The sequence below is a fragment of the Atractosteus spatula genome, chromosome 9 (genome assembly GCF_055471065.1).
Source record: "Atractosteus spatula isolate fAtrSpa1 chromosome 9, fAtrSpa1.hap1, whole genome shotgun sequence".
Taxonomy (NCBI): domain Eukaryota; kingdom Metazoa; phylum Chordata; class Actinopteri; order Semionotiformes; family Lepisosteidae; genus Atractosteus; species Atractosteus spatula.
In genome coordinates, this window is record NC_142714.1 from 47,757,708 (window position 1) to 47,777,429 (window position 19,722).

General features: G+C 48.9%; 3 protein-coding genes across 18 annotated transcripts in view; 1 reads left to right on the forward strand and 2 right to left on the reverse strand.

Annotated features, from left to right (window-relative positions):
• Nucleotides 1-4,007, reverse strand: part of znf185 (zinc finger protein 185 with LIM domain) — a 31,159-nt gene extending 27,152 nt beyond the window's left edge. For 13 of the 16 annotated variants that reach the window (XM_088924448.1, XM_088924439.1, XM_088924440.1 and 10 more), the window contains exons 1-2: nucleotides 3,863-4,004; nucleotides 430-487 (exon numbers count right to left, since the gene is read on the reverse strand). In XM_088924448.1, coding sequence (XP_088780574.1) covers nucleotides 430-439 — 10 coding nt within the window. In that variant the 5' untranslated portion in view covers nucleotides 440-487; nucleotides 3,863-4,004. Of the gene's footprint in view, nucleotides 1-429; nucleotides 488-3,862 lie in introns of all 16 variants that reach the window. The other 3 variants (XM_088924449.1, XM_088924438.1, XM_088924437.1) reach the window with 2 other exon arrangements.
• A 1,880-nt stretch (nucleotides 4,008-5,887) lies between these two features.
• Nucleotides 5,888-13,034, reverse strand: nsdhl (NAD(P) dependent 3-beta-hydroxysteroid dehydrogenase NSDHL). The gene is made up of 8 exons (XM_088925379.1): nucleotides 12,969-13,034; nucleotides 12,501-12,549; nucleotides 10,865-11,026; nucleotides 10,391-10,537; nucleotides 9,601-9,729; nucleotides 9,018-9,160; nucleotides 7,281-7,383; nucleotides 5,888-6,667 (listed from the first exon to the last, which is right to left on the reverse strand). The coding sequence occupies exons 1-8, from the start codon at nucleotides 12,992-12,994 to the stop codon at nucleotides 6,335-6,337; spliced, it is 1,092 nt and encodes a 363-aa protein (XP_088781505.1). The 5' UTR covers nucleotides 12,995-13,034; the 3' UTR covers nucleotides 5,888-6,334.
• Nucleotides 13,035-14,486: 1,452 nt separating this feature from the next.
• On the forward strand, nucleotides 14,487-18,313 carry cetn2 (centrin 2). Its single transcript, XM_088924456.1, has 5 exons — nucleotides 14,487-14,608; nucleotides 15,270-15,428; nucleotides 16,517-16,645; nucleotides 17,091-17,228; nucleotides 17,547-18,313. Exons 1-5 carry the CDS (start codon nucleotides 14,606-14,608, stop codon nucleotides 17,634-17,636), a joined length of 519 nt encoding a protein of 172 aa, XP_088780582.1. The 5' UTR covers nucleotides 14,487-14,605; the 3' UTR covers nucleotides 17,637-18,313.
• The last annotated feature ends 1,409 nt before the right edge of the window (nucleotides 18,314-19,722 follow it).

The following is a 19,722-nucleotide window of genomic DNA, read 5'->3' on the forward strand; positions in this document are numbered from 1 at the left end:
AAACATTCCCAGTTGTAAAGAACTCTTTGAAATATGATAGTGGCCAATGACATTAACCGTCTCATCTCCCAGCAACCAGTTGTTAATCAGGTTTGTGGTATTTTCTTTGAACTACTTGGGGTGACACCTGCTTCATTTATTATCTCTTTGAGTGTTGTGCAGATTGATTAGTTGCAAAATGGAATCTTTCTTGAATCAGTTAACAGGAGCATCCAGCCAATAACCAAACATACACTGGGAGAACATGTGAACTCCACACCAACAGGTGCTGAAAGTCCCAATCAAACCCAGAACCCTGGTTCTGTGAGGAAACAGAGCTAGCTACTGCAGTACCACTCCACCACAAGACTGAGTCTTGGGTCGTAATTTAGGACAGGAGAAAGCTGTGTTTTGTGCTGGCAGGTGGTATGCGATGGACATGAAACTCACCTTTCTGCATTGTACCAGCCAGTCCCTGTGGATCAGCGAAGAGCCTTCAGTTGAACCGCTGCAACACAGAGTGGGAGGGGGCCATGAGGAAGTGTCGCTTGGAAAACTGGGAAAACCCCCATAAACTGATATTGGTACTATTAGTACCAATATGTACTACACATGGGCAGATCAGAATGATCTTGTGGAAACAAGACAGGAGGCAGCGCGATCACAGCAAAGACTGGACTGGCCCAGAAGAGCTCCAGAGCAGTTCCCACATAGAGAAACACCGGAGAGGATATACTGTAGGGAGAACAGGCACCAGGGCATCAGAAAGGCCACACCTCAGCCTATCATGATCATCTGGTTCTGTTATATCAAGAGCAAGTACTGGTTATACTGGCAACAACCCCGAAGCCAGGATCCTGGAGTAAGTCATAGTAATAGCTTTGTATGGTTAAACAGCTGACCATGGTTGTCCCATGCTTGTGCTACACATCTATCAGCCCCTTGTTTTGGCACAATTCCCCACAGGGTCTCTGCGCTTTATCATTCAGCTCTGTGCTGGACTTTCACATCAGGAAAGGGGCAAGAATCCAGGGTGAGATTTTGAAAAGGAGAGCAGTAAGAGGTCCTCTGTACAGAGCAGGAGGGCTGGAAAGCCATCAGGTACACACCCCGATCTTCCGACTGATAGTGTCGCCACTGGAGAAATATGTTCTGCATTCCCCAGAATCACAGTATTCCAGATATGCTGCCCAGCCAGTCTGGCCACATTCTGTGGGAAGGAACTCACAACACCCCTGCACACCCTCACACACATACATCTGTAGCATATTGCAATAAATAAATCCCTCCCTTCCTGTTCCTCTATCCACTTGTACCCGTCCACCTCTTTCCCCTCTCTTCCTCTGTCATCAAGCAGATCCTATCTTCGGCTGCAGCATCTGAATTCACAGAGATGCCCTTGCCAACACCCACAGAAAATGTGGACAGCGCTATGCCCCATGGGAAAAAGATGAGGACAAAGCACCAAGCACAAAGCGGAGCATGCACAAACACAGCGGCATGCATCAACTTTGAGTTTGTGTACTGTGCAGGGCCTGATGTAGATGCTTATACAGCGGGTAAAACATGGAGTGAGCTGGGGAGTATTTTAATCTGGATCTTTAGGATAACCACCCCCTCACCCAAGGCTTGGCCCTACTCTGGGCACTTCCTTACAAGCTACAAGGGTGGACAATCCATTTTAAAGGACTCCATACATTTCAGGTGCAGTGAGCCAGAGGCAGGTGATTTGAATGGAGGATGTACAGGGATCTTGGCATGGGTGACTTATCGGGAGGTTTTGCATAGGCAGAGTCTGCTGTCAGGTTTGCACAGGGACATAGACTGCGCCATGCCACACCTTTAACAGTGAGGAAATACACAGCCTCTGACCTGGTGACATTGCCCTTAGGCACTGAAGGGGTAAGTGGCAACTATGTGGAAGTGCAATTCAAACAGAATACAAGGCACTTCTATACCCAAAGGGTTGTGAGAATATAGAAAGAGCTATGTAGCTCTATACACCCAGAAACTGATACCCTGGTGTCTTTCAAGATGAAGTCCTTGTATCATTGAATTAGCAACTAAAAAGATGGACTAGATGATCCAAATGGCCTCCTCTTGTTTGTACTTTTCTGGTCTTAAAAACCTCAGAGGACCAAATCCCTTAACCAGCCCATAATTTCCTGCAAGGCTTTGCAGACATACACTCCGGTAGATCTTGCTGGTATCACTGTAGAGAGGAATCAAACTTGGTAATAATGAAGAGGTAATAACAATGCAGGATGAGGAATATATTCTGAAAGCCCAGTTCAAGTTTAGTGAAAGACTGAATTGCTGTGAGAACTCACAACAACACACTTCCCCAGGCTTACACTTCCAACAGGCTCGGTTCCCAATAAACAAGTCGGCGCCCGTTGGGAGTGAGAGAAGCCTGATTCGGCTGTGCTGTTTGAGCACTGTCCCTTGCACATTAAACTGTCTGTCAGCAGGCAGTGTCTTTGGTTTCCACGAGGGAGTGTCCAAGTGCTTGTCGCCAGAGTTTGAGACGAAGAGACACCGACAGCGATTTACATGCAATGTCCAGGCAAACTGCCTGGGCCGTGGCGCAAGGCAACCAAATCAGCAGCCACACAACAGCTTCTGTAAAAAGGGAAGCAGCCCAGCTATTGTGCAATGCCAGCCAGACTGGCGCGAACAGGTTACGGTGCCCTGCTTCTACCAGGGAAGACTGAGACTGAGATGTGAAGAGTCAGTTCCTGTCTCCCACACACCCCCTGAACAGCTGTGGGGTATTCCAACAGCCTGCCCCCAGGGGCATTGCCCCAGCCTGCTCTTTTCTGCCAGTATCGCGAAATAAAACTCCAACACGCATTGATGGGATTTTCCTTCTCTTTCAGGTGGGTCTTGTCTTCATCCTTCATCCTCTGGGGATTTATTTAAGTAATACTTAAATAAAAGTACTTTAAGTAATTAAAGTAATGGGAAAGAATGGAATCTGACAGCAGCCCTCCCTCCTGTGCCCTAACCCGTCTCGCTGCCTTCCCAGCAGCGGGTCCCATCTCTCCGCTGCTGCGCCACCTCTCTCCCACAAAGCCGATGAGCAAAACCGCGGCCCCCTGCTGGGGTGCGGACGCTGAGGGACGGGGCCATACCCCCAGTTTCCTGCGGGCGCCGACACGAACAGCCTGCAGAGGGGCGTCACACAGCGCCCCAGCTGGCACAGAGAGGACTCCTCGCAGGACAGCTGCAGTCTGTCCTGGGGGTGAACCAGAGACCCTGACAACTCCTCAGGACCCGATCCCTTAGTCCTACTGAATCATAACGCATTGCCCCCCTCATCAATCCCCAACTAGTGTTTCAATCTTTATCTTTCGCGGAGCCACCATCCACAGACAGCTGGAGCACGAGCACATTCAAACTCGTTCAGGCAGAGAAGAACCATCCATTGACAGGACCCCCAGTGGCCTGTTTCCACCCCGAATCCTGGGGACCCATCCATGGACTCTAAGCACTGGGCTGGCAGACAGACAGCAGGAGCAGCTAGAGAAGACTCTGAAAGGCAGACTCTCCACTCTCCATATTCAAAATCCAAACCCAGAGAACACTCCTGCGACCGCACACAAGGAGCAGGGAGGGGATCGCTGGGAAACTTCTCCAACCCGCCCTTGAACACCCGCGCAGACAGACCTGTTCGGCTGCCTCTCTCTCACTCCTCTGCTCAGTCCTCCAACCTGACTCACCTCAGCCCTGCTGCACCTGTCTCTCAGGGCACGCACCAACAACTACCAAATATCTCGGCTTTGAGGAACGCTGCAGCCCACTCAAGCTCTCCGAACACCAGCTCTTGCCTGCCCCTGAGCAGCTGGCACAGTGGAAGAAAGCAAAGAAGCACAGAGCTAACCTGTCTGAGTGCAGTCCTTGGGAACACGCGCTCCTTTCTTATTTCAGTGTAGCCCAGTGTGTGACTCTCTGAAACGAACCCTCTCAGCTGGGGCAGGTGCCTCCCGCAGTCTGCAGGTGTGTCCGCAGGTACAGGTGTCAACACTGACAGGCTCAGCTTGGCAGGTACTCCAGCACTGCCGTGAGTCTCCTCCCCCTTCTCCCTCCCAGAGCTGGTGGTGGGCGGGGCCGGGTGCCATAAGGGTGGGGTCACGAGCCAAAGGGGTGTGGCCATGTTGACCAGCCTGACCGACTGCTTGTTTGTGATTCCCTTCAACTCTTCAGAAAGGGGTGGGGGACATTCCTGTAATTCCATTGGGAAGCTGACAGGGCCAGGACATACAGAGATTGAGAAAACTAATAAAGGAAGCAGTAGACTGTGGTTTTGGTGCCTTGATCAGGTATTACCGATGTCCTGCACACAGATTCTTTCTGAGGGTGTTACTCCTGGCTTTAGCATTTTGGCTGAAGCAATTGGCATTGTTGTTATGAAAAATAGCAATGCCATGAATTCAAAATATTCCACATGCATACTGTTAATGATTATGATGATAAAACACCAGTCCTTTCCTTCTCCAAGACAGTGACTCTTCATTTCTAGTCTCCTCTGGCTCTGAGAGGAGACATTCAAGGTTTGTGGCTTTCAGATACCAGACCACTATATTCTGTACCTCACTGACTCTATATTCCCCCTGAAAGTCCCTCACTCCCCAGGTGAACAACAGACAGTGATGTGTGAAGTTGGCATTAGTACTGGTCTTCAAAACATGGACCTCAGAACCTTTTAATAAAGAAACAATGCTCCAGAAAAAAAAAGTTTGCAAAAGCGATTTGATATAACAACACAGGAAGTGAAACAAATTCAGTGAATTTTCATTTTAGTGTACTATAAGGTCTTTAACACAAAGGGTGGAGGGAGTATGGAGTAAATTCCCCAGCCATGTTGTTGAAGCTGGAAAAGTGTCTTCGCCGAGTTCGGTCACCTGAAATAAACACGCACACATTGTGGAAATGAAACACAAAAAATACTCATTCCAGTTCTTTGCGTGCAATGAAGGTGACTCGGGCACACCTCAACAGTCTCAGCTGCGTGTCCCTCAAAATAGGGCAGGGCCTTTACTCACATTCTGAGTCTTAGTGGTGAAACCCACATGACGTTTGCCAAAAAAAAAAGAGTATTTCTTTTTTTTTTGCCTTCGTCATTACGAAGTCGAATTCGCTCGCGCAGAGGCACAGACTATGAAGGCAGTTCAGAGCGGCGACGTGAATTAAGTCATACGGCCACCCCTCCACACACTCTCGGCACCGTGGGAGCTGCCTCCAGGGCCAGGAATGTCGGCAAACAGCCCCATCGGCCCTGCGGTCTCCACTCCACAGCAAACCCCTCCTCCCGTGCCCCTCCAGGTGTTGACTCGCAGTTCAGAGTAACGGCGGACTTGGCTCGGAATTTGTTTTTTTTAAATTCGGAATCCTGTTCCTCCACATTGTCACTTTTTTTAAACGAGAGATTTCTTTACACACACACACACAAGTCCAACCACGGCGATGTAAAATCCCTCTCCCCGACTCTAGGAAAACAACTAGGAATCTCTCACTTCCGATTACTCTCAGATCCCCCGCCCCTGTCAGTTCTCCGTTTCTCTCCATCTCTCCCTCTCCCTGCGGCACACAGCGCCAGACCTGTCCGACAAGCTCGCCGGCTGGTCCTGGCCACTGCAGCGAGCCGAAGGGCAGGGGCTGTGCTCCGAATGACGCTTTTCCAGCGTGGAGGCAATTAGCGATGTGAGCCCCATGACGAGCTCATCAACCTCCCACTCCCCCTAACACCTACTGCTCCTCTGCTAAGAGCGACACTAGATCTCCCTCTTTCCGTGCACTCGCGGGGCTGATCAAGAGTTTTCTAATATTTTCATCACAAAACTACTCCCCATGAGGACCAGCCCACTACTCATGCTTAGGGGCACATAATGAATGATGGTGGTCATTATGGTTTTCAGTGTTTATTCGGTAATTAATACAAAGACAGAGCCTTTGTAAATACACAGGCATACGGAGATAATCCTGCAGTCACAATGTGGGTGACGCTGCTTAGAAAAGTTAGAAATTATAATAGAAAAGGGTCATTCTTAATTAAGAGGAAAATAAATTATTTTTTCCACCTCCTGATGTGCTGTCTTATTGTTAGAAATGCTTTAGTGGAGCTGCGAGGAGAGCTGAGTGGCACTGAGCTCTTGTATCTTCTGCGCACAGAGCAAAGTAGCCAAGGACATCGGCCAACTCAGGAATTCTAACTGCTGCTGCTCATCGCCCCGACTGTGTTGTTTTAGGTGTACTCAGGATTGTGCTCACGGTGATCCAATGCTTGCTCACTTCTCGGCCCCCTGATCCCCACTGTCCAGCCTGGGCGGAGAGCGCAGCCCGGTCAGCAGGAGGCTCAGGCCCCCTGCCGCAGGTGAGGGTAGCTCCGTACGGTCTGCGTGATGGCCTCGTCCAGGCTGACCAGCGGCCGGTAGCCCAGCTCCTGCTTGGCGCGGGCGCAGCTGTAGTAGTGGTGCGTGCCGGCCAGCGCCACCCGCATGGGGGTGAAGGTGGGCCGGAAGGTCAGCAGGGGGCGCAAGAGCACGGCGAGCAGCCACAGCAGCAGGGCCAGGCCGTACACCAGGCGGTAAGGCAGGTGGTAGCGCGGAGCCTCGTAGCCCAGCCCCACCAAGACCCGTGACAGGAACTCCCAGAACCGCACCGGCTCGTCATTGGTGATGTGGTAAGCCTGGCGGGGACAGGAAGGGGTTATTTCCCTTGGACGCGCCCATCTGCTCTCCAGCTCAGCAGGACACGAGTAAATATTTAACATCCATCCATGTTCTAATGGCATCGTCCAATTCAAGAGCCTATCCCAGCAAACAATGGGCGCAAGACAGGGTACACCCTGGCCAGGACGCCAAAACATTGCAGGACAGACAGACACACACACACACCAGGGCCAAATTGTTTTTTTTCCCCAGAAGCCAATTAACCCACCAGTATGTCTTTGGACAGTGGGAGGAAACTGGAGCACCAGCAGGAAACTCACATGATCATGGGGAGAACATACAGACTCCACACAGATGGCACCCCAGGACCGGAATGGAACCCAGGGCCCCAGCACTGCCAACCCCTGCACCACCGTGCTGCCCTCGTTTAATATCCATTTCAAGAAAAAATTAACTCGGAAAGTATTGTGTACATTCACGTTTTGTAGGGGGTGTCAAGAAACTTCCATTTCCTTTCCTTCCAATACTCCTGGGATTTGGATTAGTTTCTGTTCTCGGACAGGCCTTCCTGTGAAAGGTGCCTGGCAGAAGTAAGCTGGTCCCACCTGCGCGTGTTCAGTCAGCACTTACCCGACCACACAGCGGGGAGTCTGGACACAGGCGCTCCGCAGCCAGGATGTGGCCATGGACAACGTTCTCCACAAAGGTGAAGTCCACCAGGTTAGTCCCGTCCCTGCAGACATGCAGAGTGGGGTCAAAGGGCAGCCTGCTACACAATAGAGCGAGAACCTCAGTGGTCAGCATGTTTCACCCATTCCAGGACGCACAACTCCAGTTCCTGCTGGAGAGCCACAGGGTTCCTGGTTCCCTGTCCACCAGGCTCTTCATTACCAACGTGACCAGGCTTCCTTGGTTTTTAGAAGCTGCAGATTTAAAGAGAAGCAAGAAACCTGCTGGGCAGGAGGACCCTTGAGAACTGGACTTGGGCAGCCCTGGTCTGTAGTGGCAGCAAGCAAAGACACACGCTGTCCAGCGTTTATAAACAACATGCATCTGCCTGAAACTTAACTCTCAACAGCCTGGAAAACAAATTTGAGGAATGCTTCCTTTGATATAAAAATTACTCAAACCTTGTGCTGAAACAATGTTTCTAGGCAGCATGCCTTAGAAATCCCAACAGGTCTCTCTGCAACTCTGTTGAATGTACCCATGGTGAAGACACCTGAAGAAGGCTTCACAGCCGAAACGTTGCGTTTTCTCTCTACTCTTCTCAGCATGGAATAAACCTATTACTTGTTCCCATGGTGAATACGCTAATGTTATTATTTACAATGTAAAACCATCAATTTTGTACATTTTTCCCCAAGGTTGATGATTGACGTACTGTTCATTCATAGAATAATGATTCAGCTACAAACAATGACTCACGAGTTCAATGAACCAAAATTGTGTGGTGAAACTCACAAATAAAACGGTATTCACACAAAGGACAGTTTTTCGGAGTGTATAACTTGAATGGTAGTCAAGATGAGTTTTTTTAAGTGGCACACAGGTCATACTTGGCCCTCTGTGGAAGACAGACTCTAGGCAGTGGCCTCCTGGATTCTGCAGGCTTGTGTCTTTTGACAGCACTTTGCAGTACAGCCAGGATAGTAGCTCAGACCTTTTCTACTGGCAGAAGCTTTATATCCCAACAGGCCGTGATGAAGCAATTCCACCCTTCCAAACGATCTGCTTCACTCTGCAAAAACATTCCCTATCCCGTCACTTCCTTATAATAATAATGATAATAATAATAATAATAAAAATAATAATAGCTCACACTTATTTAATGCTTTTCTGGACACTCCACTCAAAGCGCTTTACAGGTAATGGGGATCCCCTCCACCACCCCAATGTGCAGCTCCTCCTGGATGATGCAACAGCAGCCAGAGCGCACCAGTACACTCCACACACACCAGCCCTCAGTGGGGAGGAGAGCAGAGTGATGAAGCCAGTCCAGAGATGGGGATTATTAGGAGGCCATGGTTGGTAAAGACCAGGGGGAAATTTGGCCAGGACTCAGGGGTACCCACGCTACTCTTTTAGAGAAACACCCTGGTATTTTTAATGACCACAGAGAGTCAGGACCTCGGTTTTATGTCTCATCTGAAGGTCGACGCCCTTTTTACAGTATAGCGTTCCCCTCATTATAATGGGGCATTAGGACCCATGTGGGCCACAGAGAGAGTGCCCCCTGCTGGCCCCACTAACACCTCTTCCAGCAGCAACCTTAGTTTTTCCCAGGTGAACTTCAATGGGTTGCAGGGTGATAAGGCAGCTGGCTACATACACTGGTCAGTCCACCTGGACCTGCGGGGCACTCACCCAATAATGAACTTCATCTTCCCCCTCCGAGCCGAGTCCACCAGAATCGGGACCAGCTGGGGGTCCCGGGGTCCGAAGATCCCATGAGGGCGGATTGCTACTGTCAGGAACCCCCGCGCCGGGTCACAGGCCTCCAGAACCAGCTGAGAGAGAGAGATACAGAAACGGGTTTGAAGCTCAGCGGGCGATCAGAAGAGAAGGAGGGGTGAGAGGATTAAGCTGCAGGACTGTCCAGTGTTCCCCAACACTCCCATAATGCTTCCCTTGACGTGCCACCTCTCTGGCAATACTCATTCGGCCTGTCACCCCAACAGGCAAGGGGACTTGCAGGGAGAGAGATTTCAAGGATCTAGTTAAGTCAGTGCAGCTCCTTAATCTGAATGGGAGAACTTGTTAGGAAGGACAACATGATGGAGAATTTCTGAACTGCTAAAACGCTTTCCGTTTTTCTCCTTAAAGGTTAGTCCTCTGTGTGCAACTTGTCATGTCACTCCAGTACCTCAGGTTGACCTGGAAAGAGAAAGAGGTCCCTTCAGGCCCCTTGAGCTCTGGGTTTCTGGGTGACCAGACTGCGCCCCAGTACCTTCTCCTGCTGGATCTTGGTCTCAGTGTAGTAGTCGATGGGGCGGCGGGCATAGGGCAGGTCCTCGCTGGCGTTTTTGATATCGGTGCCCTCAAAAACCACGCTGGCGCTGCTGGTCAGAACGAGTCTCTGAAACACAGCCCCGTTCAGTTAGGCAGGAAAACTATGCCACACCGTCACTCGGATCCTTACTACACTGGTAACGACCTCCAGTCTGCGCACCCGACACCCCACGCACACAGACGACATTTGTAAACAGTGCCTTTATAAAATGAAACGATGCAAATTTTTAAACTTTTAAACAATGATGATTCACATATAGGCTTAAATTAAAAGCCACATGATTATTTAACACCTAAACTCTGGACTGCGATGTCAGAAATCAGAAGAACGCCATCCCCACGTAGCAGAATTTGTGTTAGATTAAACAAAAATCATTTCCACAAAAGACTATTTTCTTTTTAGGAATAGTTCCAAACGAGAGGAGGTCTCTAAGCCAATCTACCCTCTCTCTTAAACACCTCACTCAGTCTCCGTGAGGTGGGCTGGGATCTTGCATAGCCCTTATGCGGGGATAAAATATCTGTGCGCCTCCCATCCTCACACAGTCCATTCTGCCCCCACAGAGAACGGTCATGACCCTGGTCCCAAAATTAACCCGAATCCAAAAAGCCAAAATCAGTCCCGGGCTATTCCGGATCCGAAAAGCAACAGGGTTACAGCGACGTTCTGGTGATCTATCGGTTACCCGCTGTGACTGCTGGACATCCAGACAATGCTAAACCTTTACCTGCACCCCGGCCTCCCTGCAGGCCTGCAGCACCGTGCGCGTGCCCTCCACATTAACACGATGGAACAGCGCCCGGTCATCGCTGGCGGGAGACGGGGAGGCGCAGTGGAACACCACACTCGCGCCCTGCAGGGCTGGCAGCAGCGCCTGTGGCGGCAGAGAGACTCACAGTAACACAACACAGGGCAAAAAACACGGCGCCACCACCCAACAACCACAACCGCTCACGCCTTCTCACTGGGACTGTGATCGGCTCACGACTCCCATTGCACCGCAGTAAAATCCTGCTCAGGTTTTACCAGGGGTGAGCTCTGGGACCCGAGCCGGTGCCTGAGTAATTGGTGCTTCTGGACAAAACGGGACCACCTGTCTACCGGCAGGCAGTAAAACCAGAAACGGACTGCACCACTGTACCGCGGGAGTCTCACCCCGCCCACCCCCAGGCAAGTCGGCGCAGGCCGTGCGGAGCCTAACCTGGCGGTCACAGAGGTCGCCCACATGGAAGGTGACCCCAGGGAGCTCGTAGCCCTGCAGGATGTCGAAGACGCTGACGATGTAACCCCGCTCCAGCAGCTTCTCCACTAGGTGGCGCCCCAGAAACCCAGAGCCCCCGATCACTGTGCAGCGCTTACTGCTCTGGAATAAAGCACAGGCACATCAACAAGGGGCAGACTGCAGATTCGTAACCTAAACCCAGTTCCTCAACCTTTTCCACCTGTTACTTTGTCTTAGGAACATGCAAGTAGATGCACATGTAAAATGTACATAGAAAACAACACTTAAGAGGGCATTTTGTTTCTCCAGGACTTAAGGTCCTTACATGGGGATCCTTCTGTATGGAGTTTGCATTTTTCCTTGCATCTTTATTGGCTCTGGTTATCTTCCAAAGACATGCTGGCTAGGTTATTGAGGTCTCTAAATTGTGTCCATCCATGTGTGTGTGTATGAGCTTTGTGATGGACTGACGCCCCATCCAGGGTAAATTCCATCTTCCCAGGCCACTTTTAGAATAGACTACAAGACCAGGAACAAGCATATTTCTAATAACAGCCTTTAAATAGCCAGCAGCTATATCACCCTGCAGCTCACCTCTGGCAGCCCACTGAAGCTCAGCAGGTGGTAGCTGATCAGTACCTGGATGGGAGACTCCTGGGAAAACTAAGGTTGCTGCTGGAAGAGGTACTAGTGGACCAGTATGGGGAGCTCACCCTGCAGTCTGTGTGGGTCTTAATGCCCCAGTACAATGATGTAGACAGTATACTGTAAAAAAAGGCATCATCCTTCGGGTGAGACATACAACTGAGGTCCTAACTCTCTGTGGTCTTTAAAACTCTCAGGGTGTTTCTCAAAAAGATTAGGGGTGTTAACCTGGCATCCTGGCCAAATCACCCCTCTGATCTTTCTCAATCATGGCCTCCTAATAATCCCCATCTCTGGACTGGCTTCATTACTCTGCTCTCCTCCCCACTGATAGCTGATGTGTGGTGAGTGTTCTGGCGCACTATGGCTGCCGTTGCATCATCCAGGTGGGGCTGCACATTGGTGGTGGTGGAGGGGAGTCCCCTTTACCTGTAAAGCACTTTGACTGTAGTGCCCAGAAAAGTATTATGTAAAGTTGTTAATAATTATACTTTTCCATTCATAGCGACACCCGTTTTCTAGTCATGTGGTCGACTGCAGACTGTACTGCGACTTGGTGTTCAGGGAGAAATTTGCAGCCATTAAGCACTGTAAATTGGAAATTGAGCTGTTTTTCAGACTATTTGTATTGACTATTCAAGTGCACTGACATATTAAAATGTACACAGGCGAGACGCCTGGACTGTGAACAGATAAAGACACGCTGATTTCAATATGGGACGTGTACAGTCCGGCTGATAGTTACAATATGGCCATGGAAGAGATGTATTTATAAGTGGACAACTGATGTTCAGTTTCTTACTGCGATCGAGGGAAGTTTGATTTAGTGTGAGGGTGATGATTAGAGATGGTATTGAGTGTTAGGTCTATCGTACAGTGAGGCCTGGAGACAGGACTTAGTGTTGCTACTCCAGCTAGACGTTTTGAGTAGACAAACCGTATCAGGTGTGAAGCGAATTCGGACACTCACCGGTCTGCTTCGGGTCGCCATATCAGTGTCAGGTGTCACGAAACCTCGGCTGTGATCAAACAGCAAAATGTAAAAAACACCATCCGCAAGACATTTGTTTCTGTCGGACAAAACTGAGATCATGTACAATCTTTATCAAGACTGTTGGCAACTCAAACAATTCAATTAAAAAGATCTTATTTACTAAAACTAAAAATATTGTGTTTAATTTTTTAAAACGCCGAACTCCTTCGCCGCCGTCACACGAATAAAGATCTCCTTTTAAAAAAAACATTAACGTGGACGAAGCTGATCAGAAACCGAGCAGGTACAAATAACCAGTTTCTGAACATCAGACGGGACTGCATACGAATATAATATATACTGCATATTACGAATAACGTAACATAACAATATTATAACCTGCTTGAAGTGAGAATCCTGTTTCCGCTTGTTAACAAAAGTCATAACAAAATCAATATTCCTTACTGTAATAGTATCAGCTTCAATAGCATGCAGCATACAAACCAAACAACTCACCGCGAGTCAATGAATGAACAGCGATCATAGAACCACCATCAGCTGAGCCGCAGTAGCGCTTCTATTGGACAAAACCCTTATTCCAGAGCCCCTGTAGAACAGTGACTAACCAATAGGGAAGAAGTTGCTCCGGAAACATCACACTGGGAACCAATTGGAATAGGTCTCTGCTATGCGGTCAACCAATGGGGAAACGAGGACTAAACTGTTCACGATACTTTTTTTCGCGGCTAGATTGCACGCCTGTGCGGCCCCAATCAATCAATCAATCAATCAATCAATCAATCAATCAATCAATCAAAGTTTATTTATCAAATGCACAACAATACAGCGTGCAGCAGTAGTTGCTGTCACTGAAATGTCTTTTCTGCGAGCTCACCGGGGGGTAAAAATCACAAAATTAAAGGTTACATAATAATACATCATAGTGCAATAGAAATTGAATCAAATAAACTCAGACAGAGCTCAATATAAATAGAGCTGCGATGTGTCCAGGGTATATGCAATACTTTATGTCCAAGTACTGCAGTATGCCGAATACAATGAAAACTGTATGTCCATGTAGCCATTACGGGTGATTTGCTGAAGGATCTGCAGCTTGGCTATTTAGCAGTCTTATTGCCTGGAGGTAGAAGCTGTTCCGTAATCTGTTAGTCTTTGACCGAATGCTTTGGTACCGTTTACCGGACGGTAGGAGAGAAAACAGTTTGTGACTGGGATGACTGGGGTCCTTGAGAATGGACCTGGACTGCGTAAGACATCTAGCTGAGTGGATATCCTGGATGTTTGGTAGCTCAAGCTCATGTTTGTGTTTCTCAAATTCAAGTCCTCCTATATCTGTATCTGACTGGATTGCGCTAGCAGGTGCGGAGAGGGCTATATCCAATAACATACCTCGCATACACCACTATTCATGCTTTCACGATTCATGCTTTAATGCTTTATTTATAACTATTAACAAATAACATATAACAATAAGTAACATCAAACGAAATAATTTAACATTCATTCTAAGAATAGTCAGGGATACTCAGTTATTTTCTAGAAACATTATAATATAAATTAAGATTTCAACGGTTCGTTTAGCTATCTTATTTGTAATGTTTTGAATGGTTTTAATGTAAAATTCCATTTCTATTTTATGGATATGGTGTCTTCCTATAATTAGCTGTGCAGCCTTTTTTTTACTTTTTTGTGCAGACTTTTTAGCTCTTGGACACGCGACCTGGTGACGTCTTTTTTTTACGGCTAAATTCGCGCAGACAGGAATAGATTTACTGCGAAATCGGTGCAGTGTTGTCCCCTGTATTTTTTTTCTGACAGAATGACAGAAAGGCCTTAGCCAATGACAATCCAATAGAATTACCCCCTTTAGCAATGTATTGGACGTTATGTCCAATCAGAGGCGGAAAGCGTAGGGAGGCGGGGCTTCAGCCGCCAATCAGAGAGCCCAGTCTGACGTTCACTGCCTGGCTGGATCACCGCCTATAAACAGTAGTTAACCATGAGCAGGGAATTCATCGCGGCGCAGAAATATTGAAACTGGGCCTTGTTGATAGGTATCCCCTCCTCGCTGTGCAGCTCTCATGGTAAGCTTTGTGACTGCATTCATGAGACGTTTGTTTTTGGCGTTTCGCATATAGGAGGCCTTACACTGCTTGCTGCTTGAAGTTCAGTACAGGTTTTCCACGGGCCTGCAGCTTCTGTTCATCTTATTCATCTTTTTCCATGATGTGTTTGTATGTAATTTTCCCACCTTCACGACCGCAGTGTGGCCTACAGTCGAGCTAATTCTCAAAACCGCAGATACATGGCAATCTAGTTCTAACTGAAAGAAATTTAGTAGCGGTTACGTTTATACAGAGCGTGGGACTGTTCTTATTTTTTTTTAGCGCTAGACGAAACGTTACGAATTCACGACGAAGTGCATAAACACGGTTTGAGGATTTGCAACCTTTTTTCATTTCTGTCCCCGGAAAACTACACGATTCACCCCCCTCAGCTCCCTCTTCAGCAGGTGTGATCATTAAGAGAAGGACCGTACGCTTAAAGTGCGGTTACTCCGGGTAACAAAAGCATGGGATTATGGGATTGTTTCAACATGGTATTCAGACAATATGTCAACAGCAAGGTGCCAGGATGTACCTGACTGCTGACCCTGGTACCTCTTTACCAGCCTCAGGCCTCAAACTAGCCCTGTTTCCCTGCTGCTCACACCTGCTCCTCTTCGCCCTCCCCATCCCTCCTCAGGCCTCCAGCTACAAGAAGCCGTCCCTGGGGGCTGTGGCCCCCCGGAAGAAAACGGGCCCCAAGCCGGAGCTGACGGAGGAGCTGCGGCAGGAGATCCGCGAGGCGTTCGAGCTGTTCGACACCGACGGCTCCGGGCACATCGACGTCAAGGAGCTGAAGGTACCTGCCGAGGGCCAGCCGAATCCACCCTGTCCGCCGGGGCGGTCCGGGAGAGACCCAGGCCGGGTGTCCGCCGGGGCCGGTCCGGGAGAGGCCCAGGCCCGGTGTCCGCCGGGGCCGGTCCGGGAGAGACCCAGGCTGGTGTCCGCCGGGCCGGTCCGGGATAGGCCCAGGCTGGTGTCCGCCGGGCCGGTCCGGGAGAGGCCCAGGCTGGTGTCCGCCGGGCCGGTCCGGGAGAGGCCCAGGCTGGGTGTCCGCCGGGCCGGTCCGGGAGAGGCCCAGGCTGGGTGTCCGCCGGGCCGGTCCGGGAGAGGCCCAGGCTGGGTGTCCGCCGGGGGCGGTCCGGGAGAGACCCAGGCTGGTGTCCGCCGGGGGCGGTCCGGGAGAGACCCAGGCTGGTGTCCGCCGGGCCGGTCCGGGAGAGGCCCAGGCTGGGTGTCCGCCGGGCCGGTCCGGGAGAGGCCCAGGCTGGTGTCCGCCGGGCCGGTCCGGGAGAGGCCCAGGCTGGGTGTCCGCCGGGGGCGGTCCGGGAGAGACCCAGGCTGGTGTCCGCCGGGCCGGTCCGGGAGAGGCCCAGGCTCAGTGTCTGTTGGGGCGGTCCGGGAGAGACCCAGGCTGGGTGTCCGCCGGGCCGGGAGAGACCCAGGCTCGGTGTCTGCCGGGCCGGGAGAGACCCAGGCTGGGTGTCCGCTGGGGGCGGTCCGGGAGAGACCCAGGCTGGGTGTCCGCTGGGGGCGGTCCGGTAGAGACCCAGGCTGGGTGTCCGCCAGGGTGGTCCGGGAGAGACCCAGGCTCGGTGTCCGCTGGGGCGGTCCGGTAGAGACTGGGTCAAGACTGGATACTTGTTGTTGGGTTGTTAGTGTAACGGGTGGCAGTGGGCTCTGGAGAGAGAGAGCTGTGTCACTTGCCAGTAGGTTTTCGTAAACCTCAGACAGACTGTTCTTAATGGAGTTTGTAACTCCATTTATTCCAGGTGGAATAAAGGCAACCAAATGTCCCTTTATCTCTTGTAAACCAGAGCCTTAAGGACCCATGCGAGTTTTGCAGTATAATTTGCGCTCATGTGAACGTGCCTTTTTGTGGTTCAGGTGGCGATGAGGGCACTGGGATTTGAGCCAAAGAAGGAGGAGATAAAGAGGATGATCACCGAGATCGACAAGGAAGGAACTGGCAAGATCGACTTCAATGAGTTCTTGGCAGTCATGACACAGAAGATGGTAATTTTCCCCAAACCCTCTGCATGCAAACCCCAGGGCCAGTTGTTCACAGGCTACAACATTTGGGTGAGCTAAACTAGCACTAGTATTGCCTTAGCATGTTTGAAACTGCCCTAAGCCACTATTTATTAACGGACACATTTAACATGTGAGCTTTCAGCCAAGCTTTAAAAACAGCGTGGCATGCCCTGAGTCAGCTGAGAGTTCTCTTATCCCTCTGGGTACACAGTGAGCTCTAAGGGTAACACCAAGATCCAGCATTTCAAAACCAGGGGAATACCCCAAACTCTGGTGATGTAAATAAGATGGAGTAGGGCTCTTTGTACAACCCAGGATGTTCCAGCAAAGGTGCCCTTGCTGTCCTACTTCAGTTGTGGTGTGTAGGTCAGCATGAGGAGTTTTGGGGACTGCTGGTCTGAGGCGGCTGTCCTGTGCACTCTCCCAGGCGGAAAAGGATTCCAAGGAGGAGATCCTGAAGGCTTTCCGGCTGTTCGACGATGACGAGACTGGAAAGATCTCCTTCCGCAACCTGAAGAGAGTAGCGAAGGAGCTGGGAGAGAACCTGACTGATGAGGAGCTGCAGGTCAGAGACGCACTTTTCTTGGTTGTGTGCGCAGGCAGTCGGGGGATGAAAATAAGAGCGCTTTGTCTTTTTCTTGTTTCAAGTAAAATCTGTAAACCTTAAGATGAACTCCAATATGAAACAGCACATTAACATACCAGTATGTTTTTGGATTGGGGGAAAAAAAACAACAGAGCACCCAGAGGAAATCTACATGAACATGCAAACTCCACACAGACAGTACCCAAAGGTCCAGAGCTGAATGCGGGGGCCCAGCGCTGCAAGGCTGTGTAGTGTATGCACGCCGCCAGGGTCTCGCTGATGCCTGTCTCTCTGCAGGAGATGATTGACGAGGCGGACCGAGACGGAGATGGGGAGGTGAACGAGCAGGAGTTCCTGCGCATCATGAAGAAGACCAGCTTGTACTGAGAGTACGGTGGCCTGGAGAGCATCACTAATAACCCCTTGACAGGGTTATTTCTCATTCTCCAGTAGGATGTATTGCTCTCCTGACATAAGATGGCACAGCATATGTGAGCCTGCTTAAGAGCACATCTTGAAATTCTCAGTGTTTTGTTTTCATCCCCCAGTTTGGTTAACTGACTAAATCCCTCAGAATTTAATTATGAAACAAGGTTAATTGCTGATAAGGTGATGCTTTAATTTGCTGATCACCTTACTTAGAATTAGATCACCGCAGATAGGCAAGTTCCTGTATATCAGTCTCTGGTCTTAAGGGTTAAAGATTCATGTTTTTTTTGGAAAAACCCAAATCAATTATTGATCATTTGTACTTAAATCAGATTCTGTATTATTCATAGAGACCAAAAATCTAATCAGGTTTCTTCCAGCTAAATTATGAGAATGGCAATATGGATTGGCAAAAAAGCAGAAACCCTTGCCTTTGGATCATCCAACACTTATCTGCAGTTCCCACCTCCCCAGCTGAGAGAGTGGTGTCTGATTTGTCATGTGCCATTGTGTTCTGTTTCTCTTGTTTGTGTACCTTGTTCCTCACTGTATATAATGTGTTTCCTACAACTGTGCGTTCTGTCATGTATTTAAATATAAAACAAATAAACAAGTGTTTTAATTTCAAGCAAACAGCACGATCAGCAAGATGTTAAAGGGCTCCACCAGGTCGCAGTGCAAGGAGGAGTGCTCCAGCAACTGAGACAGCCCAATACTCGTTTTGCCTTAAGCTAAACAAACGGAAAAGATGTAAATGAAAAGATTAATGGCTCTGTAAGACGAGCACAGTGGAAAATGTCTACAGTTCCTTATTCTCCCCACTGCACTGTGTGCAAAAAATAAAAACCTGGCAATTGTGAAAGGCTGCATATAACAAACTGTTGATTCCAGATCAGATCAAAACAAATGCAGGAAGATTTAGCAACCTCTTAAAACAACTCGTCCTTTTGATTGTATGCTTTCCCCAAAGGTGACTCTTAAAGCACCTTGTATTGTAAAAACCCTGTACGATACCAAGTACAGATCAGGATATTTTAACATGAGACAGTGTGTGATACACCTTGACAGACAAGTAATCAAATCCAAGTGCAGAATACAGATCGGAAAGCCTGCCAAAGACTGGAATCCAAGGAGCACAAACGCAACAGGCAGGTGTACAGGGAGTGAACACATCACTGACAAAGTCATTCAAGCCCTTAAAGATGAGCAGCATTATTTTGAATTTTATTCTAAAACGCAGTGAGTGCAGCCAGTCTAAAACCAGCAACACATGCTTATTAACTGTGGTTAAAATATGAGCAGCTGGGGTCCGAACATGTTGCAACCTCAGAACTTGTTTGGATATACCAGCAAATACTACATTATAAAAATTGAGCTTAGAAAAAACTAAAAGGTATAGGCTTTTCTGGATCAGAGTGGGGGAGAGGTGTGGCTACGATAGTGATACAAAGATGAAAAAAATCCCTCATAACTGCAAACATGAGTTAAAAGCTGAAATAAAATGCATACTTGTGAAAGTGGGTTCACTGTTAAGTATATGATATCCTCCCTACACAAACCCAACATCTACATCTTTCCTCAAATCATTAATGAGACATCATCAGTTAGCATCTCAAAGCAGCTCAAGATGAAAAAAAATTTAAGTAAGAGAAAATGGAGATTTAAGAAATTACAGTCAAAGCTTTGAACAGCCCCTCCCCATCCCAAACAAATAATCAGTAACACAGCTCTGAATTTCTAAATTTAAAAAATTGAGATCTTTATTGGAGTTCAACACTACTAAAATGTACAGAGACACATCTAAGAGTTATCTGTTCCCAATAGGAACAGGCCAACAATAAGAACACTCATAAGAACAGACATCACATGTGATAGAACCTATAGTTTACATTCAAAACAATATTATTGACCTACATGAAATCAAAACCTCTTTCCCTTTGAGTGCTTCAGGACAATGGTTCAGTTTCGCTCCTGGATCAGTTGTTACAGACAGCAAGAATGCATCATGGTGGCTTTGCACTTTTTGAAAGCAGTGTTTCACTGG